We start from the raw sequence: 25,722 nt of genomic DNA, 5'->3' as shown, positions 1-25,722 counted from the left end.
GTGACATAAAATAAGAAAGTCATAGGATCATGATTACCCACGTTGCTGATTATGTAATCTCGTAGAACAAATTATTACTTTTTCACAGAACAGTTGTTTTCCCAAATTTATCATTATGCTAAAACGTGAATATTTTTGTGCATCACGCTGTAAGCTCAAACTCACTAAATAAAGCTTCAAATGGGCTAATTTTTTGTCTGAATATTCTTTGTACGTAGAATTATTCATCAATATACATGAAAAAAATGAATGTTCAATGTATCTTTCTTTTAATTTATATATTTCTTTGTCTTTCTACTTTTTTCAATTGTTTCTTTTATCTAGAATACTGTAAAACCTTTTTTTTTTTGTGAACCAAGATTTGCCAAATTAAAATGCATATATGAAAGTTCTTGTCTACTATACTATATATGCATTCAATGTCAGTAGCAATATGCGAAAATTTCATGCAGCGAAAAGGGCCATCGGATCCAATTCGCATAAATTTCATGCCACGATTATTACTTGCTTTACTGTAGTTGATAACCAACAGGGATGTTATCTGAAAAAAAAAAAAAACAATATATCATAGGCCTACCGGTACACACAAAAGTAACAGGAAACTGCCATAGATTTGTGATGACATTGGTCATGAAAATGTGTTATATCTTGGCAATCGTATCCTGTATTTTCTAAATAGGGTCTCAAACTGTGCACAATGTGTCAAAGAAAAAAGTTATGAAATACCAGCGCAAAAAAAAACCAAAACAATTATCATGAAAAATGTTGGTTAAATAGGGTTATACCATGCAGTTTGGGCCTCCTGAACACAAATAATTTGGAGCAATATCATACTGTATGACCGCTCAGTCCTTTGGTAATTTCATACATATTTCTTCTTGGTTCAGATTCTTCTTTTTTTTTCCAAGGTATTCTTTCACAAGAAGCAAGGGTCACGGAGAGAACATAGGGACTAGGAAAGCCTTTACATGGATTATTCTTGTATAGAGTCAACAGTTAACACCTACCCAGAAAAATGTCAGGCAAATGACTCATTATAAGAAGAAAAAGGATGAGTTGGAACATCATGTACCCTTCATCAGTAAAGCTATGTTTACTACAGTGTAATTTCAGTATCCTGGTTTCAGTGGATAGTGAAATACACCTCTTAACTCAGAATATGACTCATTCGCCTTGCACAGATTTTATATGGCCTGATTCCTTTGCCTACTCCCTCCACCCCAATGTCATTTAAAGGGGCATAGTCCCGGTAGTGTAGAGGGCACTGTTGATGATACTGCCGATCACCGTTAGCATTGATACGAAGATTACCGAAGTTGAGCTGTCATCAAGAGCAAAGTGCGTAGGTGTTGCTAAGTAACGTTGCCTTCGTTGTCTTCTCTGCACATCGCACAGTCTGTAGTAATGCCAGGGTGCGTGCATATGTGCTTGTTATTATGACATCACAAAAGAAGTTTGCTAAAGCTGTCATCCCCCTCAGCCGAATCATGAGCCGAACTGTGATCGGACCACTGACTACAGTGGATCGGACTTCTTCGGACTCGGGGAAGTGGGCCAAAGCGTAAGCGCTAAAGAGGAGTCGATAGCGTAGGTCTCTATAGGAAACTTGCGCCGTGCGCCCGCGTACGCATTTGACTTAAACACCGGGACCATGCACCTTTAACTTTATATGAAAACTTACTTTAAGTCACTGTTTTGTTAATGTTTTCATGGTGTATAAGGGATGTTGTAATTCCTCAAGGATAACATGCCTTTCAAACATTTGGGCAAGAGGACCTCCATCAACATAATATATATTTACATCTTTGTAATAGAGTTAGCCACTTCTGGTACTTAACTAGTGATGGCACAAATGTGAATGCTGCTAATTTGTCCTAATACCTGTTTAATCTATGATAAAGAAATATTACATGATCCGACTAATATCATTACAAAACAGAAAACCTACAACAACAAAGAAAGGAAAATTAAAAGAAGAATTAAATGCACTATGTGAAATAAAATGGGAAATACATATTACTTTACTATAAAACAATAAGAATACAGTACAGTATTTTAAATATTTGTTTGGTGTGTGCACAAGACTACATCGTCATCATCATCATCACACCATTTTTTTTATTTTTTTTTATCCAGGTCTGTTCCCAATCAGGGGTGGCCAAAATTACCTCACTGCTCTCACACCTTCTCACCATCTCTCCTGATTTGGGGCATCTTTTCTTGAGTCAACCCTCCAGAGTTCTCCCTCCACCTGTTTCTTCCACATTTTCTTTCGTCACCCTCCCTTTCATGGCTCATTCACTTGAAATTCAAGTACTTTCCTCAGCATATCATCCTCATACTTCCTTAACTGATGCCCACGCAGGTCTGCCAACATTCCCACATCCAAATCAAGGAGATATCTGTGTGTTACATGCATTTCAATGGGCGAAAATAATTCCCAAATCAGGGAGATTTTAATATTGTCTTATTCAGACATGAACAGATTTTGACATTTTCAGGGAGACTCCTGCAGAGTCACAGAGACTTGGCAGCTCTGCCCATGCCATTGCAAGGACATTTGCCCTTGCCAGCTGTTCCACTGCGTCTTTCAACCTACAGCTGTACGCACCTCCCATCATATCCTCCGTCTTCTTTTTATCTGTTAGTTTCACACCACACATTGCTCTCATCATAGGTGTCTCTGTCCTCCTCAGAATCGCTATTTTGCTTTCCCCTCAAACACCATGTCTCACTCCCATCATTGCAGATCTCACACAACTCTGATAAACCCTTCCTTTCATATTCAAGAACTTTTTCCCACTATAATTTCTCTACATTCCCTGAACTTTGCTCAGCCAAGCCTTGCTCTTGCTTTCACGGCTGCTTCACACCCACCACTTGCTTTCACCCTATCCCCCAAATAGCCAAACCCACTCACTGTTTGCACGTCATCACACCGTCTCTCTCTTCTCGCATCTTCCACAAACAAAATCTCTCGCCAGTCTTGGGGTCACGTCATCAGACAATTTTCACGTCATCTCTTCATTTTCATATATCTGGTACAAATCCTTTTCCCATATTTAGTACACAACACTGAATTTGCCATAACCCTCTTCCTGCATACACCACATGGATTTACACTTGTACCTTACTGGCCGACAATTCTCCTGTCAGTCCACTCGACCATCACTTTTGTCTTCTTGAGATTTACCTTCAGTCTTTTGTGGTCAAAATTAATGCCACCTCCCGCTTTAAAAACGGTTACAGCTTGTTATTCTGAAGGCTCTTTAGTCCGAAGATTTGTTATTCCGAATGTTCATTGTTCCGAATTTCATTTTCGGATTAACAAATCTTCGGAATAACGAACCTTCGGAATAACACCACAAATATTCGGATTAACGAACTCTTTTTCATTTTCGGATTAACGAACCTCTAGATATAGGGAATTTGTGCGTTTTGGATTAACGACCCTTCGGAAAAACGAACCTTCGGAATAGCGAACCTTCGGAATAACGAACAGCACCCTTAAAAATATCTTCCTCAATCCCTCCACTGTCTCATCAGAACCATATCATCTGCATACTGTACCTCCAGTAGCAATCCCTGTCTTGCACTCTCTGTATTAATAAAACAAATCTGCAAAAAGCTGTACATATCTAAGTCCACATTTCTTCCCAACAGAGGTCATCTGAAATGCTCACTAACTATTACATGTAGGCCACTGTTTACTTACGTGAACAAGAATAAATTCAAAGTTCAAAATTTAATATGAAGATTGGGTAAGGTAAAAAAAATGTGTTTTTCAATACATTTACCATTGTATAAAGTACAGCTGTATATGCCATTACATAATTGCTGTGGTACTGTACTTAACCGTTGTTATAAAGATAGTTGTTATGTTGCTGCTGCATAGGCCTAAAAGTGTTCAATGAGGGGTTTCTACACGTCGCTGCAACATGCTCGAATTCTTGTGCAACATCCCCAAAAAGCCAGCAACATGCTATGCAACATCCTCGAGAATTGGTAACATGCTGAAAATAGTATGTATTCAAACATGTAGAAACACATGCAAAACTTGAGAAAAATCAAACTACTTAGATAATTTGTGTGAAAACATAGGAGAGAACATCAAATGTACGCAGCGCAACAAGAAATAAGTTGCAAAATATTGCGCGCTACATGCTCATGATGTGTGCTCCATGCACATACAATTTCCACAATATGTGTTCTCACATTCAGAGCTTGCACACATGCTCTAATTTCAATTTGGGGGCCACCCTGGTATAATATGCCCTATGTTCACACAGTTTAAGTCAGGCAAGATGCTTTGCATATTGAAATACAGTGTGGATCAGTAATAATACATTCTGTACATGAATCATTTTTTTAAGGACATTATCAATTTTTTTTTTTCTTAATGTCACATACAGAAATGGTTCTATTTGGTTTGTTATTAGTAGTGCTTTGTGCATTCGTTTTACAAGTTAAACATTGCTGGAAATATATACACACTGAACAATACATTGTATTTGTGTGCAAAGTATGATTTCAAAGTGAATGCTTGCTGAGCTTTTCTATCAAGACGAGTTCAATTTAAAACACCACACAATGCTCACTTTTCACAAATTTACTGTCCTTGTTTCTACACAGCTTGAGATGTCACTTTTCCCCGCCTTTTTTTCCCCTTTATGTGTTTACAAAGACGTGTGGATGTTCAACATCTACAGAATTATACATCTGTACTTACTTTGTCACTCACTGGTTATTTAATTTCAGCACCTGGTTGATTTGGTGGGCCTGCATTTGCTATTGAGACACCTGTTACCTCCGCCAAGGGAGGAGGTTAAGTGATCATTGGCATTGGTTTGTCTGTTTGCAAAATAACTCAAAAAGTTAAATATGGATTAAAATGAAACTTGCATGAAAAGTCAATATTGACAGAAGGAACACCTCATTCGATTTTGGTAGTGATCCTGGAAATTTTATGGATTTTTGAAGGATTTTTCATCTTTTGGCATGTAAGGTCAACGAACTTCTCTGAGGTTTTATACGCACGCTGAAGCGTGCTCTGCTTAGGCAAGGCGCTGTGCAATGATCTAACAAAAGGCTTCTATTTTGGGAATTATGATTGCATGCGCCAGGGTAGAAATGAGTTACTGGCTTGGCGGAGGTCTGTGCTCTCCGAGTACTTTTCTAGTTAATTATTTCTTTGACATATGAGCAGACCAATTAGAATGATGATTTCCTCTTAGAAATTACTGCTAGTACCCATATACCCTGCAATGTGAACTGAGATTACAAATTACAATCACATCTAACATGAATCCCGATGGTCCTTACCTTCCCTTTTTCACTGGTGCATTATACAGAACTATGATAGTGAAGAAAGTAATATTTACCATCAAGAAATATAACACATCTCACAAATGACAAGAGAGAACATTTATTTGTAAACATGTCGCATGAAACCAATGTTTAATGTCACATCCAATGCATCAATGTTCAACAAGTAATTGAAATAAGTAAAAAAAAAAAAAGAACCAATTGTACATGTACAAACCAGCAAACAAGGTTTGAGAGGACTGTGGACATTAATGCAAGTATTCAAAATTTTTAAAATGATCAACCTCCACCTCATATTTCAGAGACTTTACAGCATTCATAAGAAATACACAAACAAAATGACTTACAATGTACTTAGATATTTTGTTCTCATTTGTAAATCAGGAAATCATAAAATGTAAAGATTATTTGCACACTAAACCGCCATTCTCATGTTGCCTAGTTTTAAATGTCTTGAAAATCAGTTGCAAAATTCAGGTCATTAAAAGCATCCAATCATGAAATATCAAGTGCATGCAATGAAGTCTTAAATCTGGGGGGGGGGGGGGGTGGGCACAGGAACCAAGCATTGGAAGTTAAGTGGTTGGCTACATGTAAATACGTTTGTGTACTGCATTTCCTTTTGCTGAACTATACATAAAACTAAAAGTTTGTATCAATTAGTACACACTGGCTAATCCACCTACATTAATGTTCAACTGAAAAGGCTGGATTCAGTAAGGTTCTATGTCACATATAATGTAAGCCTCAATTTCACACTTGCCTGTTGAAAGAAAAGTAAGACTTTCATTGCAGAACATACTTTGAAACAAACATAGTGCTAAATTGTACTCAAGTGCCAATTCTTTGGCCCAGAATCTTTGCACGGTCTACTGTGATCTCCTCATAGCAATTTACCAGGGCCTGAATGCACATTGAACCTGTACCTGTATTTTAATGAATTTTAAGACTCCTACATGCCTGGCTTACACTTTGATTTTGATGTACAATATCAGATTAAAAATATGATGGACACATAATTTGCTCAGATACATGCTTGTACATGTTCTAGATATCACTCTTGCGACACCCCTGCCAAGTTTGGTAAATACCTGACCAACTGTCTTTAAACAAAGAAGAAAATGTGAGAATTGGCCACAATTACCCTCACCCCCCCCCCCCCCCCCCCCCACCACCACCACCACACACAAACTTGAAACTATAGTCACAAATCTACCTACCTGTTTGTACTCATAGCACTAACTTACAGTGTAGCTTATCACTTCAGGTTGGAGATTCCTTAATTTGGGGGTTTATAACCCCCAGATCCGCCATGAACACACTTGAAACTACTGTCACCAATGCATTTTATTATTCATAATACTAATTTAGCTCTATCACTTGTGGTGCTAAAGATTTTTTTTCAAGTCCTTAGTAGGCTCCCCACAGCCTCCATAGGGGACTTGGTGCCAATTTGAACAAACTGAGATCTTATCCCCATTGGGATGCCACCTGCCAGGTTTGGTGAAAATCTATCCTGGGTTTTCAAGAAGTAGATAAATGTAAAAAATTCATGCATGACGCACAACGGACACTGCACAATGAATAACCGAATAGCTCACTTGAGCCTACAGCTTACTCGTACAATGTAGGTGAGCTAAAAAAAAAATAAGTACAAGTGCATAGCGTCGCTGGGGTGACAAGACCTTGTACTGTATCTGAAATTTTGGTGAAAATAACTTTTTTTGATTAATCGTCGAATAATGGGTTAAGTGATGTCCTGTCCAAATCCCAACTGTCTTACTCCAAATATGAAGCCACCAAGGCATGTCAAAGGAAAGGTTGTCCCATTCACTATAGTGCTTTGGCCACCATGTTTTTTTGGCTCTCCTGAACATTTGACATTTTGTAGATATGAGGTCTTGTCGCCCCAAGTGACGATATTAAAGTCTCTCCACTTTTTGCTTTTTGAGGCATGATTTGGGGACCTTCCATTAAAATGAAAGAAACTTCACCATGAATGAGAATTATGTAGTACCAAGGTAACAAAAACCCACATATGTACAACATTACAGCAATACTAAGGCACTAAGAAAAATTAACAAGTCCATTCAGCTTTCAAAAAAAAAAATGAATAAATAAAGTTTGGAAAACAGCTTGTATTACAAGTTGTATAGGGTAGTCACTGCCATTTCACATGAGTTGTGATGCAGCAAAGCAATACAATGTATATCATATCACTTCATATACTTGATGGTTGATGAGTCTAAAAGTTGTTAAAAACAGTCTTACCCTTTCCTGGAGAAGGGACAGATTTACTATATCAGTTATTGAACATCTTATGGGCAATTACAATGAACTTTCATTCTGAGTGGGGTTTTGTTGTTGATGTTGAAGTTCTGATTTGTTTTTGTGGATAGGCCATCTGCATTGGCTGCATGAATTAAGAGTGAGAACTTTGGTTTCCAGCACTACATGTACATATGTATACAACTTCTTGGTGCTCTAATGACATAGGAAAATTCAAATAAAACACATGTCAATACTGCTCAAACCAACTAGCTTTATAATCAAAATTTCAACTGACACAGAAAAGCACAAAACGACCAAACAGCCAGTATTGCAATGATTAGAATAACACAGAGCTCTACATGGTGATTTCATGATCCCAAGGAATGGCCTGTCAAAAAGTAATCAGGAATACAATACACAATAGAAACTATCCTAACAAAAAAAAAAAAACATTTCTCCTGAAAACCCATTGCCAAAATATAGCCCTCATGATAGAACACACATTCTGTTTCTAGTTAAAGTAAAGAAGGTAAAAAAACAAGGACTTACGGAGTGGCGTTCACACTCTGTACAACTGTTGCACTACAATGACACATCATTGAATACAATATTGCTCAAGAGTCATACTTATCATCTTTAACATATCTTCAATCTTTATCACACCATGACATACATTCAACAAAAACAAAGTAATATAGCTTTCACTTCAAGATGATCAATATGGTACCAGTACAACATAACAGGGATTCTTCACCATCTCCATTTGTTGTTGTTCTTACATTAAACACCTGTCAAGGTATTGTTGGCAACCCAAATTGTACTGTCATAATATCAAGCAGTTTGACACCATGTTCAATGTAGCTTTAATGGATTCAAGTGACCTAGTGGGTCTAGCTCTCACCCAAATATCACAAGTTCATGTTCCATGCACTCTCTCAGACTATATCAGACTTGCCAACATTTCAGAATCAGAGGTCAGAATATTTCTGGAAGAAAGGGGAAAAGAAGACATGCGCACAGCCCACATCATGGGTGCAAAGTCTTTTTGGCCGGGTTCCAGGGCCCTCTTAAGGGTCCTAGAAGCTCTGGGGTTCGAGATGCTCAGTGATGCAATCTGCGCTTATTTTAGAAGCCATTTCCCTAAAATTTAGATACTATGCATGGGAAATTTACATTACAAGCACCTATCTGGATATCTGGATAAAGAAAAATTATTGTACTGGTTAACATTTATGATACCAGCACACCATCAATTCACTGCCTGATGTTTGTCTTTTGGCCAAAAGAAAGAAAAATGGAATCATGACATTTGCAATGATCCAAAAAATCTTTGCCTCACTCTTGTATGATGTACCAGACATTCAGCATTGTTCCTATGAAATTTGCATGTGGTGTACAACCTGGTGGGGTTGAAGGAATGCATACTCACATTCCTTTGCCTGCCAGACACTTGGCTTTTGTGGAAATTTCCACAAGCACAAGTTGTCAAGTGTCCAGTACCTACTGTCATTAATCTTTTTTTTTTTTAATTGTTCATTTCGCTGTAACATTTCGCTGTAACATTCAGGGATAACTATGTCCCTGGCATGTTGTTCTCCTTTTGCTGCAAAGTGATTTTTTAATTTCGTTGTCCATCATGCAAAGGAGCTGAAAGAAGAGGAGTGACAGGGAGAAGAGGAATTGAAAAAAAATTAAAAGAAGTGTCTGCTCAACAGGCTGTCTTTTACACAAGCATTAGGTTATTTCTATCATTGTTAATTAGGCGATTACAAATGTACCTCCGCCAAGGGACAGTTTTGTTCTTTTAACTTGACCATGCATTTCCAAATAGAAGATCAAACTGTGAAAACTGTGTTATAGTTTCACATTTTTTTTCTTTGTTTCAATTCAGCAAAATTTCTCACATCCAGCTGTCTTGCTATGCCAATCATGAAACACTTACGGAAGTTTCAAAACACATTAAAGACTTTCAGATAAAACGGCAGGTCCTTTTTCTGAGATTTTTTTCACTGTCTTCATAGCCGCCAACATTGACCAGTACTACTGGTGATCTACAGGGTGCTGTTCATTATTCCGAAAGTTCGTTATTCCGAAGGTTCGTTAATGGGCAAGTCCAAGATATCGCGCACCTTACGTATGGGACATTCAGATATTTCAAACCTCTGAAAAGTAATGAAGGAGCACTTGGATTTTATTGTTTATCATCAGGAGGACTGGTATCCCTGAGAAGAATATTGTGTTTAAGTTTGATGTCATTTGACCTTGGTTTGATTATTTTATTAAGAAAAATATGGCAACTTACGTATGGGACCAGAGAAAAACTGGATTTTTCAAAATAAAGTTTGAACTAAAAATTCTCTGAAAGTACCTTACTGATCAAGTTCTGTTTAGCAGTGAAGAAAGGTACAATACTGAAGTATCTTTCAGCAAAGTTTCACTGCAAAAGAATAAAGCATATTTTCATGAAGTTGGTTTAATTAACGAAAGTACACCTTACGTATGGGACATGGCTCAACTTACGTATGGGACATTTGTCTTTAGTGCACAAATGCATTCATGGGAATGACTTTAAATTTCCCCATAGTGTCATATTCAGTTCCACAAATCATGCTACAACATGTAACAAATGAAATAGACTTCTAAGTGGGTACTTTCCCGGTTCAGGTACCTAGCAAAAACTAAAATAAAACAAATAATTTAGTAATTACCAATTTACAATTAAATGTCTTAGTTTGGATTCCGTCATGCATTAACACTGTCCTCATGATGTCTACACATACAGATCTATATACTGACACTCTATTTCTAGCCCACTTGTAACACTCTAGTCAATACCTTTTTATCAAATGAAAAAAAAATGAGCGAATTCTAGCTTGCGACCTTGATATAGCATACATGTACATGTACAATAACTAATTTGTAGTCTTGATAATTTCAGCTTTAGAATCAAATATCATGTACAATGTAATTTGCAAATACAGTTTGAAGTGGGTACTTTCAGTAGCTCTAGGCTTACTTTGCAAGTTGTCTAAGTTTTTATAAAGCTTTATAATTGTTTGAAAAACACAAAACACAACAACAACAAGAGTACCAGTACTTCATTTTGCTCTGTAATCATCATGTTTTGCCATGTGAATTTTAGCTGAACTGCAAAATCAATCAAATTTTAATGAAAGTTTTAGATTTTAAGGAGATAGAAGAATGTATGCTGGCTTTTTTTTTTCAAATTGCTTGGCTTCATGTCTATGAAACCAAAGACGACAAAATTTGTGTTACTTTGTACATCACGTATGCTTGTGTAGTGATACAGGAAAGATTATCATTTGCACATTCAAATCTACATTTGAAACACTTAAGTAATTCACTGATCTGCATCTTACAATTCTGAATAAATTCTAATAACCTCATTTGATCATACACTACCAGATTGCAATGTATATTGATAATTGTGTAGATGTGGGGTACAAAGTAAGTATGAGTTGATGAAGGTGTCTCAGAGCACATCTGTCTCTTCAAACACAAAATAGAAAAGAATATTGAATTCCCTATTTGTTTGTGTAATTTGTGTTTTTAGCACTCCAACCACAGAACCAGTATTGATATTGTGGGTTATGGCAAATGTAAACTATGGTCTTCATTTTACAGGATATTCAGAAATCATGTTCGTGACCTCGATAAGTCATGACATATTCCGAGGGTGAGCAGTTGAAATATTAACAATCATATCAAAATAAAAAGTGTTCTCATAGGGTTTTTCCTTTGCTATCAACTCTAGTTTGAAATGACAAAGTTACCTGCTGTCACCTTACACTACTAAGTGATTTTTCTTTTCAGTAAGATCTATAATGCTGTCATTGATGAGCGCTATAAGCACAATTGTTTTGATTTCCCTTTTGAGGCTGTACAACCTGTAGAACATGCTGAACAGTGTACTGCACCTAAAATGACACTCAGAGAATCCCATTCCTTGGACAAAGTCATTTTGTAGAGAGGTAAAGTAAAAAATGATAACTGAATTAAGAAAATGTCCAATATCAATGTTAACGGGGAATGTCAATTTAAGACCAGCTGCACAGCCTGTAATGAAAATAAGAAAATGCAAGTATAAATGAATATTCTTTATTTTCCTTTCTTAATCATAGAATGACTCCATAATGTTGTTCTTACACACTCCCTGAGGTCAACTGAGTAGGAGAGGCAGATATATAGAAATATCCATCAGAGTAGGTGCAAAGATAACCATTAACCAAACAAATGTAAGGACATATAGCATCCATGTCAAAAGGCAGTTTTCCCATTCACTTTGCATGTAATGTCCCATACGTAAGGCATTTGTCCCATACGTAAGCAAACTTTAATTAGTTATAAGATGAAGGACTAATTAAATTTCCACATTTAGTTTTGCTAATCTGGAGTTGAAATGAATAAATTAGAACTTCCTAAAGTATGATTGGTCAATGTTAGAAATCTTCAGAAAAAACTTTAAAAAACATACTCAAATCCTTACGTATGGGACACTATGTTCTGGGAAAGTGCATAATTTGCATAATTAATGTGCTGACCTTGTCTTACCAATTGCAGATTATACTAGCTCATACAGGGGTCATGTCCATAAAGGAACTAGGTCAAGGACAAATTCTACTGATTTTAGATGAATATTTATAATTTGTCCCATACGTAAGGTTTGTTTTTGATTTATGCAAATCAAGGCCATATTTCTTGCATAAATTTGCATAATTCAATATTTTCTTTGCTGGGAGTATATGATTTAACTCTTTGGCTACAACATGATATTAATAACTTTTTGATTAAATCAAGATGAATTTTGAGCATCTGAGGGGACATTATCTTGGACTTGCCCTAATCCGAAACACACAAATTCCCTATACCTAGAGGTTCGTTAATCTGAAAAGGAAAAAGGGTTCGTTAATCCGAACATTTGTGGCGTTATTCCGAAGGTTCGGTAATCCGAAAATGAAATAGAGTTCGCTATTCCGAGGGCTCGTTTATCCGAAAATGAAATAGGGTTCGTTATTCCGAAGGTTCGTTAATCCGAAAATGAAATAGGGTTCGTTATTCCGAAGGTTCGTTGATCCGACAATGAAATAGGGTCCGTAACGAGCCTTCGGAATAACGAACCTTATTTCATTTTCAGATTAATGAACCTTCGGAATAACAAACCTTATCACATTTTCAGATTAACGAACCTTCCTAATAACGAATCTTCGGAATAACGAACCTTCGGACTAAAAAACCTTCGGAATAACGAACTGCAACCGATCTACACATGTGAGTGTGACTCATTTGATTGCTGGGGAAAATACTGCGCTGAGGCAGATCCAAGTATGGGTATTTAAAAAAATGAAAATAAAAAAAAACCTCCTTTTCATCTCCCTGCCTTTTTCACAAAGCTATGTAGTGTAACTTGAACATGGTGTTGTATTGGACTTCTAGGTGGAACACTGGGGAAATGGGTATAGGATATTTCGGACATAAACAACAAAGACTTGGAAATTCTGTAATACCAAACTGAATAATGCTTATCATTCCATCAAGACTCAAAAAACATATTTCCATGGTTTGCTATTATATTTCTATTTGTAATTTTCACTAAGCAGTGTTGGAAATTCACAAGGTATATCAAAACATCAAATGACAATTTCTTTTTCGTTGACAGTCCTATTTCGGTCATATATATACAAAATGTATCCATATACAGTGTATGTTTCAGTCTTCTGTCTATTGCAAATCAATCAAAAGCATTTCAACTGCAAGATCCACAACTTGATGGGGTAATGCTCAAGTGCCAGAACAAGAAAGCCTTCTGTAAATGCAGTTCGATATTAAAGAATAAATGAACAATCTACAAAGAATGACTGTAAAGTATGATAGAGCGAATAGTATTAACTGGGTATATCAACACTTGGCTCTCAAACTACTGACTAAAACATATGCTCCCATTCAACTATGCATATCATGTTCTTATTCAATGGATCAGCTGATATCCAAGTAATTATTCTTTTCAAGTTCCTACACTGTGCAATTTGTGGAAATGCTTCAACATTTAATCACAGATATTGCATGCAAGTGTGAGAGCCTAGGCAACAAATGCAGAATGCATACCTAGGAGAGGATTGACCAGTTTTTGTTGAGGAAAATTAGAGGTCCAGCTGTCTCAGGTTCAAGCAGTGCCCTTTTCATGTCGACACGGGACGTCCCTGCCTGAATGTCTGCCCAGGACTGTGCTATGGCTGGTACAGCCAGGTAGCAGCGTGCAATCTTAGCCAACTCTGGGAACTTGCTTTGGTTCATTCGCCACCAGTCCAATGGGCACATGTCTCGTGACAGGGGTGGATACGACAGGTAAGTTGCCACCTCTGCATCGGCACTCTCTGGCTTGCTGTTGAATTCATCTTCCCCAAACAGACAAAGGAATGGTGATACACTAGTCTGCTGCTGGTCAACAGTGGCCTCTGCACTGTGATTTGTGTTTGCAGTCACCAGCTGTTTCAAGGCATCAATAACATCCAACTTATCCTCATCTGCAATGAACTTGAGCTGCTTGAAGCGTGGATCCAGCAGAGCAGACAACATGGTCACCGAAGAAGGCATGATAGCATTAAGGTCCCATTTTTCACGGACCTCTTTGGCAATGACACTGAGGAACTCGCTAACCACTGAGCCATCATCCTCCCGACCTTCACAGTGTTGCAGCATGCTGTGCACCACTGGGAGGAGGCATGATACAGAGCCACTCTTAGTGTCACTGAGGACTGTCAAGGCAGCCTTGAGGATCTGGATGGACTGGACTAGTTGAGTGGCAGTCTCCCACTGCTCATCACTTATGTAGAGCAGCTGATTCTTTTCATCCCCTACTTTGACACTTTCTATGGCATCACGTAGAGCAACAGCCTGGTGAGCAAGATGATAACAAAAGAAAGAATAAAATTGTGACAAATACCCTCATGAAACTTTCAACAAGAAAACTATAAATTTTGCTATGGTGACCAGTATGCCTCCATCATATTGCATGGTTCTCCCAACAGGTCTGGAGTATGTCTTGACAACGTGAGATGACAGATTCACATAATTGGAAAAAAAATGAAAGAATTGAGAGAATGATAGAAGTTCAGCACTTTAACCTGACCTTTGACCAATGACATTTGACCCCATCACTCAAAAATTCCCAAGAAAATCATTGTCAGGCAGTACATGCATATGAGCAAAGTTTCATGAAGATCACACCTTGACCATTTCGGAGGCATGGAGAGACTAGAACTATCACTCAATATGATTAATGTCCCCACCTAACACTGAAGAAGTTAGCTTAACTAGCAATTACTTCGTATGCTTTTTGTTTTTGTTTTTGTTTCTATTTTTTCTCTTTGTAATGATGTGTTTGATTATTGGTCTTTCATTCATTCATATATTTCTGATTCTATCCTCAATTTTTTGTTTCACCTGCCAGAATTTTTGAGTCTTAAGCAGACTTCCTGATCTCAGTTTGATTGCCATATCATGTTCCTCTGTTCTGTGTCATGTGAAATATGAAGTTTTGTGATTTGAACAACGTTATTGATATGAATCCAGTGTTTTGTATAATAGTATATTTTTTGATGAATGTAATACCTGAATATTGATTTATGTTTTGCAATAGAGAGTAAATGGTAGTTTAATTATGATCAAAAAATATGTGTGATTATGATAATGATAATTTCAGGGAATAAGAAGAGGTTGAAGGAGGGAAAGTGAAGAAGAGGATGGTAAATTTTATAAGGAGGGGGGAAGAAAAGATGAAGAAGATGAGTAGATGAAAAAGAAGTTGTTTTTAGTAAGGTAATTTGTTTAAACAATAGAGATTATCAATGAAAATGAGATATCAACTGATTTTTGTTACTGTATGTGTAAGGCCTGAAAGTTTAGTTTTTTAAGTGTTTAAACACGACTATGATTTTTTTTATCTTTTTGACAGAGATGAATATAATCAATGTTTTACTGAAAGTTATAACGCCCACGCAATCTGTGTTTTATGATTCAAATTCAGCCCTTTGCAGGCACGCCGAAACTGTCTCTCTTCGATAAAACACTCAACTGTGCTGAAAACAGCATGTTGATTCACCATTGTTAAGGTTGTTTTTTTTTTTCTTTGTAAAGATGTGTTTGATTATTGGCCCTTCATTTATTAACCTATTTCTGAATTGATTATATCTCAATTTTTTCTCACCTGCCAGAATTTTTCAGTCTTTTTTTTTAAGCAGACTTTCTAGATCAGTTAAATTGCCATATTATGTTTTTTCTGTTCTGTGTCATATGAAATATGAAGTTTTGTATTTTGAGTGATTTTATTGATATGAATTCAGTGTTTTGTATTAATACATTGTAATAGTATATTTTTGATGAATGTAATATTGATTGATGTTTTGTAATAGAGAGTAAATGGTAGTTTAATTGTTACGATGAAAAATATGTGTGATTATGATAATGATAATTTCAAGGAATAAGAAGAGGTTGAAGGAGGGTACATGTAGGTGAAGAAGAGGATGAGTACATGTAGATGAAAAGAAAGTTGATTTTTAGTAAGGTTATTTGTATTTATAAACAATAGAGATTATCTATGAAAATAAGAACAGAGGTGTTAATAATTGTAATTATATTATTTGTTTCTTTGTTTTGTTAATGGTAAAGGTTAACTCTATTGTGCAATAGATATTTTTTAATGTATGTTTGTATATTTGAATGTATTCATGCTGATCCTTGTAAGATGTCCGCAATTCAGCCTCCGGGCTGCAAGGGATGTTATTCAATAAATACCTTTCAATTCAAAATTGTTGGAAAAAAATATTGTTACCATGCCACTGTATTGTTCAACATTGAATAAATGCATATTCTGATCACTGATAGTCACATGTGTTATATCTCAAGTCAAGTGTTCAAAACATAAGATTTATAAATCTGCATTTTCTCTGATTTTCATTTTAGAATGTTACCATGGCAACACAATGTTTGACAAATTAACAAAAAATGAAGTTTACACAACCATATATCACAGCCATCACATGTGCCAAATTTCAAGTCAAATGCTCAAAAACTGAGGGAGTTGGCTGAATTCAAGATATCATTGTATGGCTTTCATTCAAAATATGCTGCGACCATGGCAACACATTTTTCAAAAATAATGAAAGATAAATTTTGCACATCTAGGTCATAGAGCTGTCACATGTGCCAAATTTCAAGTCAAATGCTCAAAGAATCAGGGAGTTAGCTATTAAAATCCACAGTACTTTTGTATGATTTTTTCATTCAAAACATGCACTGTTACTATGGCAACGCATTGTTCAACAATGACGAAAAATTAAAGGGAACACAAACCCAAAGAGCAATGTGGATTGAGTGAAAGCAGCAACATTAGTAGAACACATCAGTGAAAGTTTGAGGAAAACCGGATAATCGATGCAAAAGTTATGAATTTTTGCAGTTTTGGTGTTGGAACCGCTGGATGAGGAGACTACTAGAGGTTATGACGTATGAGTGGACAACGCTACAAAGAAAATACAAAGAAAATTCAACAAAATGCACTTTTCTAGCATTATGAAAGAGCACTTGACTAACCGCTTTCAGAAAGAAGGGGGAATAATTGCTACCCTTTTTTATGTCAGTATCAAATTGATGGAATTTTTAATTTTCTTAATTTTTGTGGAATTTTCTTTATATTTTCTTTATACTGTATACTCATACAGTGTCATAACCTCTAGTAGTCTCCTCATCCAGCAGTTCCAACACCAAAACTTTATAAATTCATAACTTTTGCATCGATTGCCAGATTTTCTCAAACTTTCACAGTGTACTAATTTTGCTGCTTTCACTCAATCCACATTGCTCTTTGGGTTTGCGTTCCCTTTAAGTTTGCACATCTACCGTACGTACCATAGCGGTCACATGGACCAAAATTCATGCTAAATGCTAAAAGACTGAGGGAGTAAGCTGAATCCAAAATATTTTTGTATGCTTTTTAGTGAAAAGCTGTTACTATAGTAATGCATTGTTTGAAACTACAACAACAGTCTCTCTTAAGTGGAAGCCTTGGATGTCATAGATTAACCCTAACTTACCGGGTATGCCCCCCCTCAACACTTCGCGCGACATCTCCGCAACGCGAGAAAGCATCCACATGGCGATTCATGACAATTTATCTTGAAGCCTTGCGCAACTTTTAAGACCAAATTTGCGACATCTGGGTACGCGATTTCGAAGTTACGCAACATTATGTAAGTGCATGTCAGACTGAAAATTGCTCAAAAACGTGATTTTGTGCATAAAACCAATGCAAATCAGGTTTCTATCTGAAATTTGTAATTGTATCATTTTTACTTTTAGTGATTAAAAACAATTAATGTTATGTTTCTTATGATTGAAATAGTGTTGCCACTGATTCCCATTGAAAAAAAAAATTTAAAAAGTAAGAAAAAACAAAGAAATACATAAATTATAAAAACAATACAATACATAAGAAATTACAATTGATATCAAATTTTTTTACCTAAATTAAATCAGAATTCACCAAAAAATCCTCAAGCAAAAAATTTTGAAGTTTGGGGGCTTTATTTAATGATTTCCAGCCAAATTCTAATTTCATGCATAAATCTTAATATATAATTAATTCAAATAAAATGAAGCGATTTATTGAAATTTAACAACACAGCCCTATAGATTGCGCCATGAGTGACGTGTGTGCCAATTTTTGTAACAAACGTGCGAATCGCGGCTGAGATCATAAGGGGGGCCATCATGCCCCCCCTCCCCCCAAGGACTTTAAGCTCACAAAATAGCCCAGGTAAGTTCGGGTTAAGCTAGACTCTGCTCAATACAAATCAAAAGGCTCACCTTGATTAGCATGTCCCCTGTAGCCAGCCAAGACCCCTTCAAATTATCTTCCAGCTCCCCGGTGAGCTTACATGCCTGCTTCACTTTCTCCAGCAGCTCTTTTGCATCCTCATTCTGCAGAAAGTAACATACCATCTTGGACGTACCATCCACCACTTCCTTCACTCTAGCTATTTGCAGGCCACTCTGGACACACTGCTCTAATTTCTCTGCTGCGCAGCTCATGCTGTCACAAAGTAGAGTGCTTCCCACCTTCCCCACCTGTGCTCCTTTTAGCATCCCCTGGCGGTTGACGATAGCTGTGATGCTCTCCAGAGAAAGCTGGTACTGACTGAGGAGGCTGCGGATACACATACTGAGTTCGCTGCAGGAAGGCCGAGTGGAGACACGGTCTGTGCCAAGGACCCAGGACTCGCGTGTCCAGAGGCTGGTCAGGTAGTGAATAGTGACAGTCAGATACGTGCCCCTGTCGCTGCCAGACCACACATCAAACATGAGACCGAAGTTTTTGGCATCCTTACTGAGGCATATCTTCAATTTTTCCTAAGAGAGGAATAAATAATTTATGATGACTCATTAATGCAGCCAACATGGTGTACATTGAATAAATTTTAAAAAAATACTAAATAAAAAGAGTAAAATAAATTATCATTCCAACCATATTTTGTACCATGCTTAATTTCACTCAACCTGGATACTAGTACAATGTACTCCCAATAATTGTGGCTCTCACATTGCTACTCTCACATCAAGTGTGACTGATAACACACACTGACACATCCTCAAGCATACACGTATATTTATGTAACACTTAGAAGCTAACACACATGTTGTACAATATACAACCTATACTGCACAAATGCTGACACACATCCAAGTACATCCCGGTGTATCTGAGATGTACACTCTTAGGCCTGTAAAGTTTCTGATTACTTTTCTGTACTTAACTGATGCTGGGTTGTTGTTTTGGGGATTTTTTTTTTTTCTTGAGTTGTTTTTGTTTTCTTTCGGCCAAGAATTTATGCAATACCCAAATATGTGCTGATGTTGATCCTACAAAAAATGCAATATCATACATGTAGTTCTCATAATAAATGCATCTTGCAACAAGGATACACAACAGTAGGCCTATGCATCCCATCTTCATTTACCTGGTATGATCTTTGAAATGTAAAGATATTCAAGTATAGGGGAGAGTGGGGTGAACTGGGACGCGGGAAAAGTGGGAAACCTCTCTTATCTCAAAAAGTCAAATTGAACTAATCAGCTTTCAAGTCTATCACCTACCGTTGGTATTAGACTTTTGGCGTCAGAGTACAAGCACATGGCAACAGCTCTGCAACAACTCAAGTGGAATGTTTATAATTTTAAATCATTTTATCGGACATTTTTTTTTAATACCTACATTAGTATTTTTGCAAGCAGTGTGAAATGCTTTCTGAATTCCTTGTACACTTTAGCAGGCACTTACCACACTATACATAGGCCATCTGAGTTCCAATAATTTGCATTAAAAGATTTTGCAAAATAGCTCAATTGTGATATTAGCCGCCATTTTGAATTTTTGAGCGTACCGGGTAAGCTGGGACATCATCACTGTCCCATTTCATTGTCTCCCTTTATTCAGAATTGATGATAAAAATATCACAGATCTTCACATTATTTTCTTCAAATTTCAGGCGCTTTAAATGTAACTTTCTCTGATGGGCCATCATGGATATCACGTTTGCGATGAAATTCTTCATGTGTAAATATTCACACACCCAGACATTGTAGGTCTTATGCACACACTTTGGGTATGATGAAGACACTAAAGCTGCATTGTGTCCAGACATCTATGAGTTTGTTGGTGATGCTGCAAATACTAATACAAGGGGTCTACTGTGAAAGTGGAAATTTTCACTCCAGCGATTCTTCGCACTCTGCAGGGCAACATTAGTTTTGCACTAAATTTTCATTCTGTGGATAACAAGCACATACATTCAAATGTCATCCATCTATTTTCGCTCTACATGTAGTTTCTGAGATAGCACGAAATGCGTGGATATTTTGACTGTTACAGTATCATGGAAAAAAGAAAGAGTGGTGAGAAAGCAATAGATAGTAGCCACTAATGACAGCAGTGCAGTTGATCTGAACTTGAGTGAAGGCTTATATAGTCATACAGTATATATGATGCAATATTTGGTACGTACCCTAGGGTACCAAATGAAAATTCGCCATTTTGTTGAATTTTTTTTTTTTTTTTCAGCGCTGTACCCTGGCTTACCAAAAAATGTGTCAAAGTATTTTTTAGTATTATTATGCGCAAAAATGTTTTCTTATTTGTGATTATGCATCAATTAATGCATGCAAGTGTACTTCGAAAAACACCTATGGTGCTACGCTGTACCGTAGTTCATTGCGACGATTTTGCCGTATCCGAATTCAGAATCGGCGTATCTGAATTCGGATACGCATTATAAATAATGGGCATGAGATGGCGCTATACAACGCGGTACCCCGGGTTACAACGGTACCCCGGTGTACGGCGTGCCGAATCATATACACACCTATTGGAAGTGCCTTCCACAAATATCATGCACTGATGTCTTTCTTGATCTGAGTATTGAGTGTGAATAGACTGCTCAGAGACTGCACTGGAAAGATGACAAACTAGATTCTGGATAACAAAAGGTACGGCACCACGTACCAGAGATGGTCCCATCACATGAAAGGTCCTGCTGCTATATGTGCATGTGTAGTGTAGGGTGAGGCACAACTTTTTTCCTTTTGCTACCAGAAGTAAAAAAGCCGTGTCTATCCCACTGAACATACACTGTAGCATAGCTAGAGCACAATTTGACATCTGGGTACTTTTTCAAGCTAGAATTGAGAGTAAGAATTGGATCTCATGTGGTCCAGTAGTAATAAATGTTGAATATGACACCATAATATACATCATGAATATGACCATCACAATATGCCTATCATGGTACCGGTACCGGTACATATGTACCTCCCAAGGGCTGCCAACTCTCACTCACTGAGAGTGAGACTCACTCATTTTGGTCCTTTCTCACTCTAAAGCTTTATTTTATTTGCATGCATTTCTATTGATCTCACTCATTTTGACTCCTAAATTATAGCATTGGCCTATGGGAGTCTCACTCTCAACTATAGCTTCCAATGTTGGCAGCCCCGTAAACGCATGTGCATGCAATATGCAGCATTATCACTGACTATACTCTCAGTCTTATGTTCCGGGTAACGAAAGTTATATAAAGCATATCCTGCGCGAGGTGTTTATCTTTTACAATGTAAAGGCACTGTCACATTACCTGGGCCTCTTCGTACTTTCCCATCAGCATGGTTTGCACAAGGGATCTTGATGGTGACAAATAACCAGGCTCCAGGACCTGCAGGAAGCGCACAAAACCCTCATCCTCCAACATGCTGACAGGAAACAAACTCCTTGCCAACAACATCACCACCTGTCCAGTGATGAACTGGGCCCTCTCTGGCCCACAGATGGTGGGCTTCACCATGGATGGGCTTGCAAGACCTCGTGAGGAGCGAGATGCTGTGTGGGGTGATGAACTTCCAATGCTCAGTCTGAAGTTGCTGCTGGGGGATTTTACCTTCCTCTTTCCAGTCTTCCATTCTCCACCTTCTTTGTACACTCTGGCTGATGGCCCTACAACCTATACATTTAACACGAGAGGATACATGTACAAAAAGCAAATTAAATGCCAAACTTTTCAAATTTAAGTCATGGAAAACATAGGCCTACTGTAATGCCAGAAAATTTCACATGCACAAAATATCCAAAAATTTTGTGTGGAACCAAGATTCATGAAATCAAAATACACATGAAACTCCTTGTCTACACTATAATGCAGGGGTGTATCCAGGATTTTTTCTGGGGGGGTCGTAATCAAAATTTCTGGACCTTTACCTTTGCGAGGGAGCGGAGCGACCGAGCGGGGGGAGGGTGTCGGAGGGGGGTGTCCCCCCTCCCACGGTAGGGAGTTTTTGAATTTCACATCTTAAAATGGGGCCATTTGGTGCATACAAAAGTGACTTTTTCGGCATGGCAGTGCGGCTTAGAAATAAGGTATGGCATATTAAAAGTAAGTTACAAAATTTACAAGGTTTTTGACAATTTGCTGGAACACCACCTGGTCACTTTTTTTTCCTGTTGTATATAGAGTAAAGAGCCCTAAAAAAAAACAAAAATGTCTTTTACAAAAAGTGGACCTTTTGAAAATTTGGGGGGGGGGGTCGTACGACCCTCCCGACCCCCCCTTGCATACACCCATGTAATGCATTGAATCCCAATGGCAATTCACGAAAATTTCATACCACGAAATGGTTCTAATTCACGAAAATCTAATGTGTAGTAATGCAGCAAATATTTCTGGTTTTACAGTATTATGATGGTACAAGCTGGGCTCTAATCATGGGCACACACATTCTGGGGTGGCTACCCCTCTAAACAAAAAAGAAAAAAAAAGAAAAAAAGAGTGAGGGTGTTCCCCCTTTTTTTTCCCATTCCCCTTTCTGTGAAAATACACTTTAAAGGACAAGTTCACCTTCATAGACATGTGGGTTGAGTGAATGCAGCAATATTAGTAGAACACATCAGTGAGAGTTTGAGGAAAATCGGACAATCCATTCAAAAGTTATTAAAGGACAAGTTCACCTTCATAAACATAAGGATTGAGAGAATGTAGCAATATTAGTAGAACACATCATTGAAAGTTTGAGGAAAATCAGACAATCCGTTCAAAAGTTATGAATTTTTGAAGTTTTTGTGCAGTACTCGCTGGATGAGAAGACTACTGCAGTGTAGGAATAACTTAGATGTCACATGCGTACAACAATATAAGGAAAATATAAAGAGAATTTCACAAAATTCCATCTTTTGAAAAAAGTACACATTCCCCTGACTCGTTACCGACAAATGTTATGGGTAATATCATTCCCCCTGCCTTTAGAAAGAGGCAAGTCAAGTGGTCTTTTATTATGCGAAAAAGGTGAAAATATGTTGAATTTTCTTTTACATTTTCTTTATACTGTTGTACGCATATGACTCACAAGCTGTAGTAGTCTCCTCATCCAGCGGTTCCAACACAAAAATTAAAAAAATTACCTGGTAATAACTTTTGCATCGATTGTCCAATTTTCCTCAAACTTTCGCTGATGTGTTCTACTAATATTGTTGCATTTTCTCAATCCTTATGTTTATGAAGGTGAACTTGTCCTTTAAGTTTGAAGTTTTGAAGTTTCTGCTCAGTCATGGCTGGATGAAAAGACTAAGTAAGCTTGTGATGTCACATGAGTACAACGATATAAAGAAAGAATAAAGAAAATTCAACATATTTCCATTTTTCTCGCATTAAACACTCGACTTGGTACTCTCTCTTTCAGAAGGCGGGGGAATATTACCCTTAACATACGTCAGTAGCAAGTCGAAGAAATGTGCACCTTATTCAAAAAGTAAAGTTTTGTAAAATTATCTTTTTATTTTCAATATATAGTTGTACGCATGTGACATCATACACTGAATTAGTCTTCTCATCCAGCAGTGACTGCGCAGATACTCAAAATATTCATAACTTTTGAACGGATTGTCCGATTTTCCTCAAACTTTCACTGATGTGTTCTACTATCAAAATATTGCTGCATTCTCTCAATCCTAATGTATGAAGGTGGACTTGTCCTTTAACATGTCATTGATTAATGCATATGTGTACACACAAACCTGGCAAGCATTTTACAGCATGTCCCAGCAAAAATTAAACCGATCAAAATCGTAAATTTTCTTCACGAGATGTACCTATAAGTTAATTCTCTTCTTTCATTTGTTGCACAACTCAGTGCTCATAATTCATGCATGACTGAGAACAATGGACAGTGGTGGTACCAAATTTTCATTTGCACGCATAAATGGTGACTTTGAATGAAAATTGCACTTTTAACATTTAAAAAAAAAACTAAGTTCATAATCATATCCAATATATTCATATTTTTTCATTCAAATGAGACCTATGCATCAAATACGAGTAACGCATGCTCGAGAAAAAGTTGCTTGAAAAACTGCTTCATTTCTTCCAATTCTACACTAATGTTACAGATAGTCGAAAAGACTCACACAATGCACAAAACGGCAATGCTACGGGGGGGGGGGGTATTTACAGAGAACGCTGGGATGGAAAATCTAAAGGCAAAGCCCTTTGTTGTCACTTATTTGGAATAAGCTATGAGACATTTAACCAATAATTTATTCCCAGGCTGCATAGAGTCCAATGACTTTAGTTTGTTCTTATTGTTACAGGACTTAACACTATTCTCTATAGCGACCAGACGCCGTGTGACTTCTGTAGCAGTGTAGCATTAGGAGAGTGTATGAAGGCAATTATAAAACTGTCGCTGTACGTGTTGTCGTAGTGTTACCGATTGACACTCCAAGCATGATAATGTTTTAGAGGTCTAATAAGGCAATAACAGCAAGTGTGACGTGTGATGACCGAACCATCTTCATGAGCAGTTAAGCTGATGAAATTGCAGAATTATACTGATAAGTTTTATGTCTAGCGGCGGAAAAGCTTTGTTGAACTGTAGGCCTACTCTAGCTAACATATCAACACAACATCATGGAACATGCATTCGATACATGAAAACCTCCGATTTCCATCAAAGTAAATTTTACTCGATATGTCGATCCATCGATAGCTACCTCAAATTCGGCCATTTGGTGCGCAGCCGTCAGATGGTAGCGTAAATTCGTGGTGCCGCCTGTATACTTCATAGTTTTGTTGCACAGTGTGCAGCGCGCAATTTTTGTATCAGTATCGCACACGATATACTGCCAAACTTGAGACCTATTGGATCCATACTTTTTCCCTGGTGTTTTTGACATTTTCCAGGAAATTTCAGTGGCTTACAGAAACTGTATACAACTGGTATCTTCGGTAGATATATCGATCAAATTTACCGATGAGTCGAGTCCTCACGGTAGTACGATCCTATCGGATAGAGACGCAGATCATCAGTCGATTTGCATACGGGCACGCCACAAGCTCAAAGTTCATGAGAGCACGAAACACGCTAGGACAGTATCGGTACGAACAAACCGCTTCGTCTCTGAACGTTTTAAAAAACATAATGGCAATGTGTATTAGTCTGTTGTAAATTACAAGATTTTCGAATATATCTTAGTTCTGTTCATAGTATATGCAATTCATTTCTTTAATTTAAAAA

At 37.3% G+C, this 25,722-nt stretch overlaps 1 protein-coding gene across 1 annotated transcript; it reads right to left on the bottom strand.

Moving 5' to 3' along the window:
- Positions 1 to 6,628: 6,628 nt before the first annotated feature.
- Positions 6,629 to 25,474, bottom strand: LOC139728891 (E3 SUMO-protein ligase ZBED1-like). The gene is made up of 5 exons (XM_071639825.1): positions 25,199 to 25,474; positions 21,798 to 22,160; positions 18,478 to 19,020; positions 13,720 to 14,508; positions 6,629 to 9,243 (listed from the first exon to the last, which is right to left on the bottom strand). The coding sequence occupies exons 1-4, from the start codon at positions 25,379 to 25,381 to the stop codon at positions 13,720 to 13,722; spliced, it is 1,878 nt and encodes a 625-aa protein (XP_071495926.1). The 5' UTR covers positions 25,382 to 25,474; the 3' UTR covers positions 6,629 to 9,243.
- Between the last annotated feature and the right edge of the window lie 248 nt (positions 25,475 to 25,722).

The sequence above is a fragment of the Diadema antillarum genome, unplaced genomic scaffold, assembly GCF_040938485.1.
Source record: "Diadema antillarum isolate AM-2024a unplaced genomic scaffold, OU_Dant_1.0 seq00000205_RagTag, whole genome shotgun sequence".
Classification (NCBI taxonomy): Eukaryota; Metazoa; Echinodermata; class Echinoidea; order Diadematoida; family Diadematidae; genus Diadema; species Diadema antillarum.
Note: the sequence above shows the minus strand (reverse complement) of the source record. Positions and strands in the feature narration are given on the sequence as shown.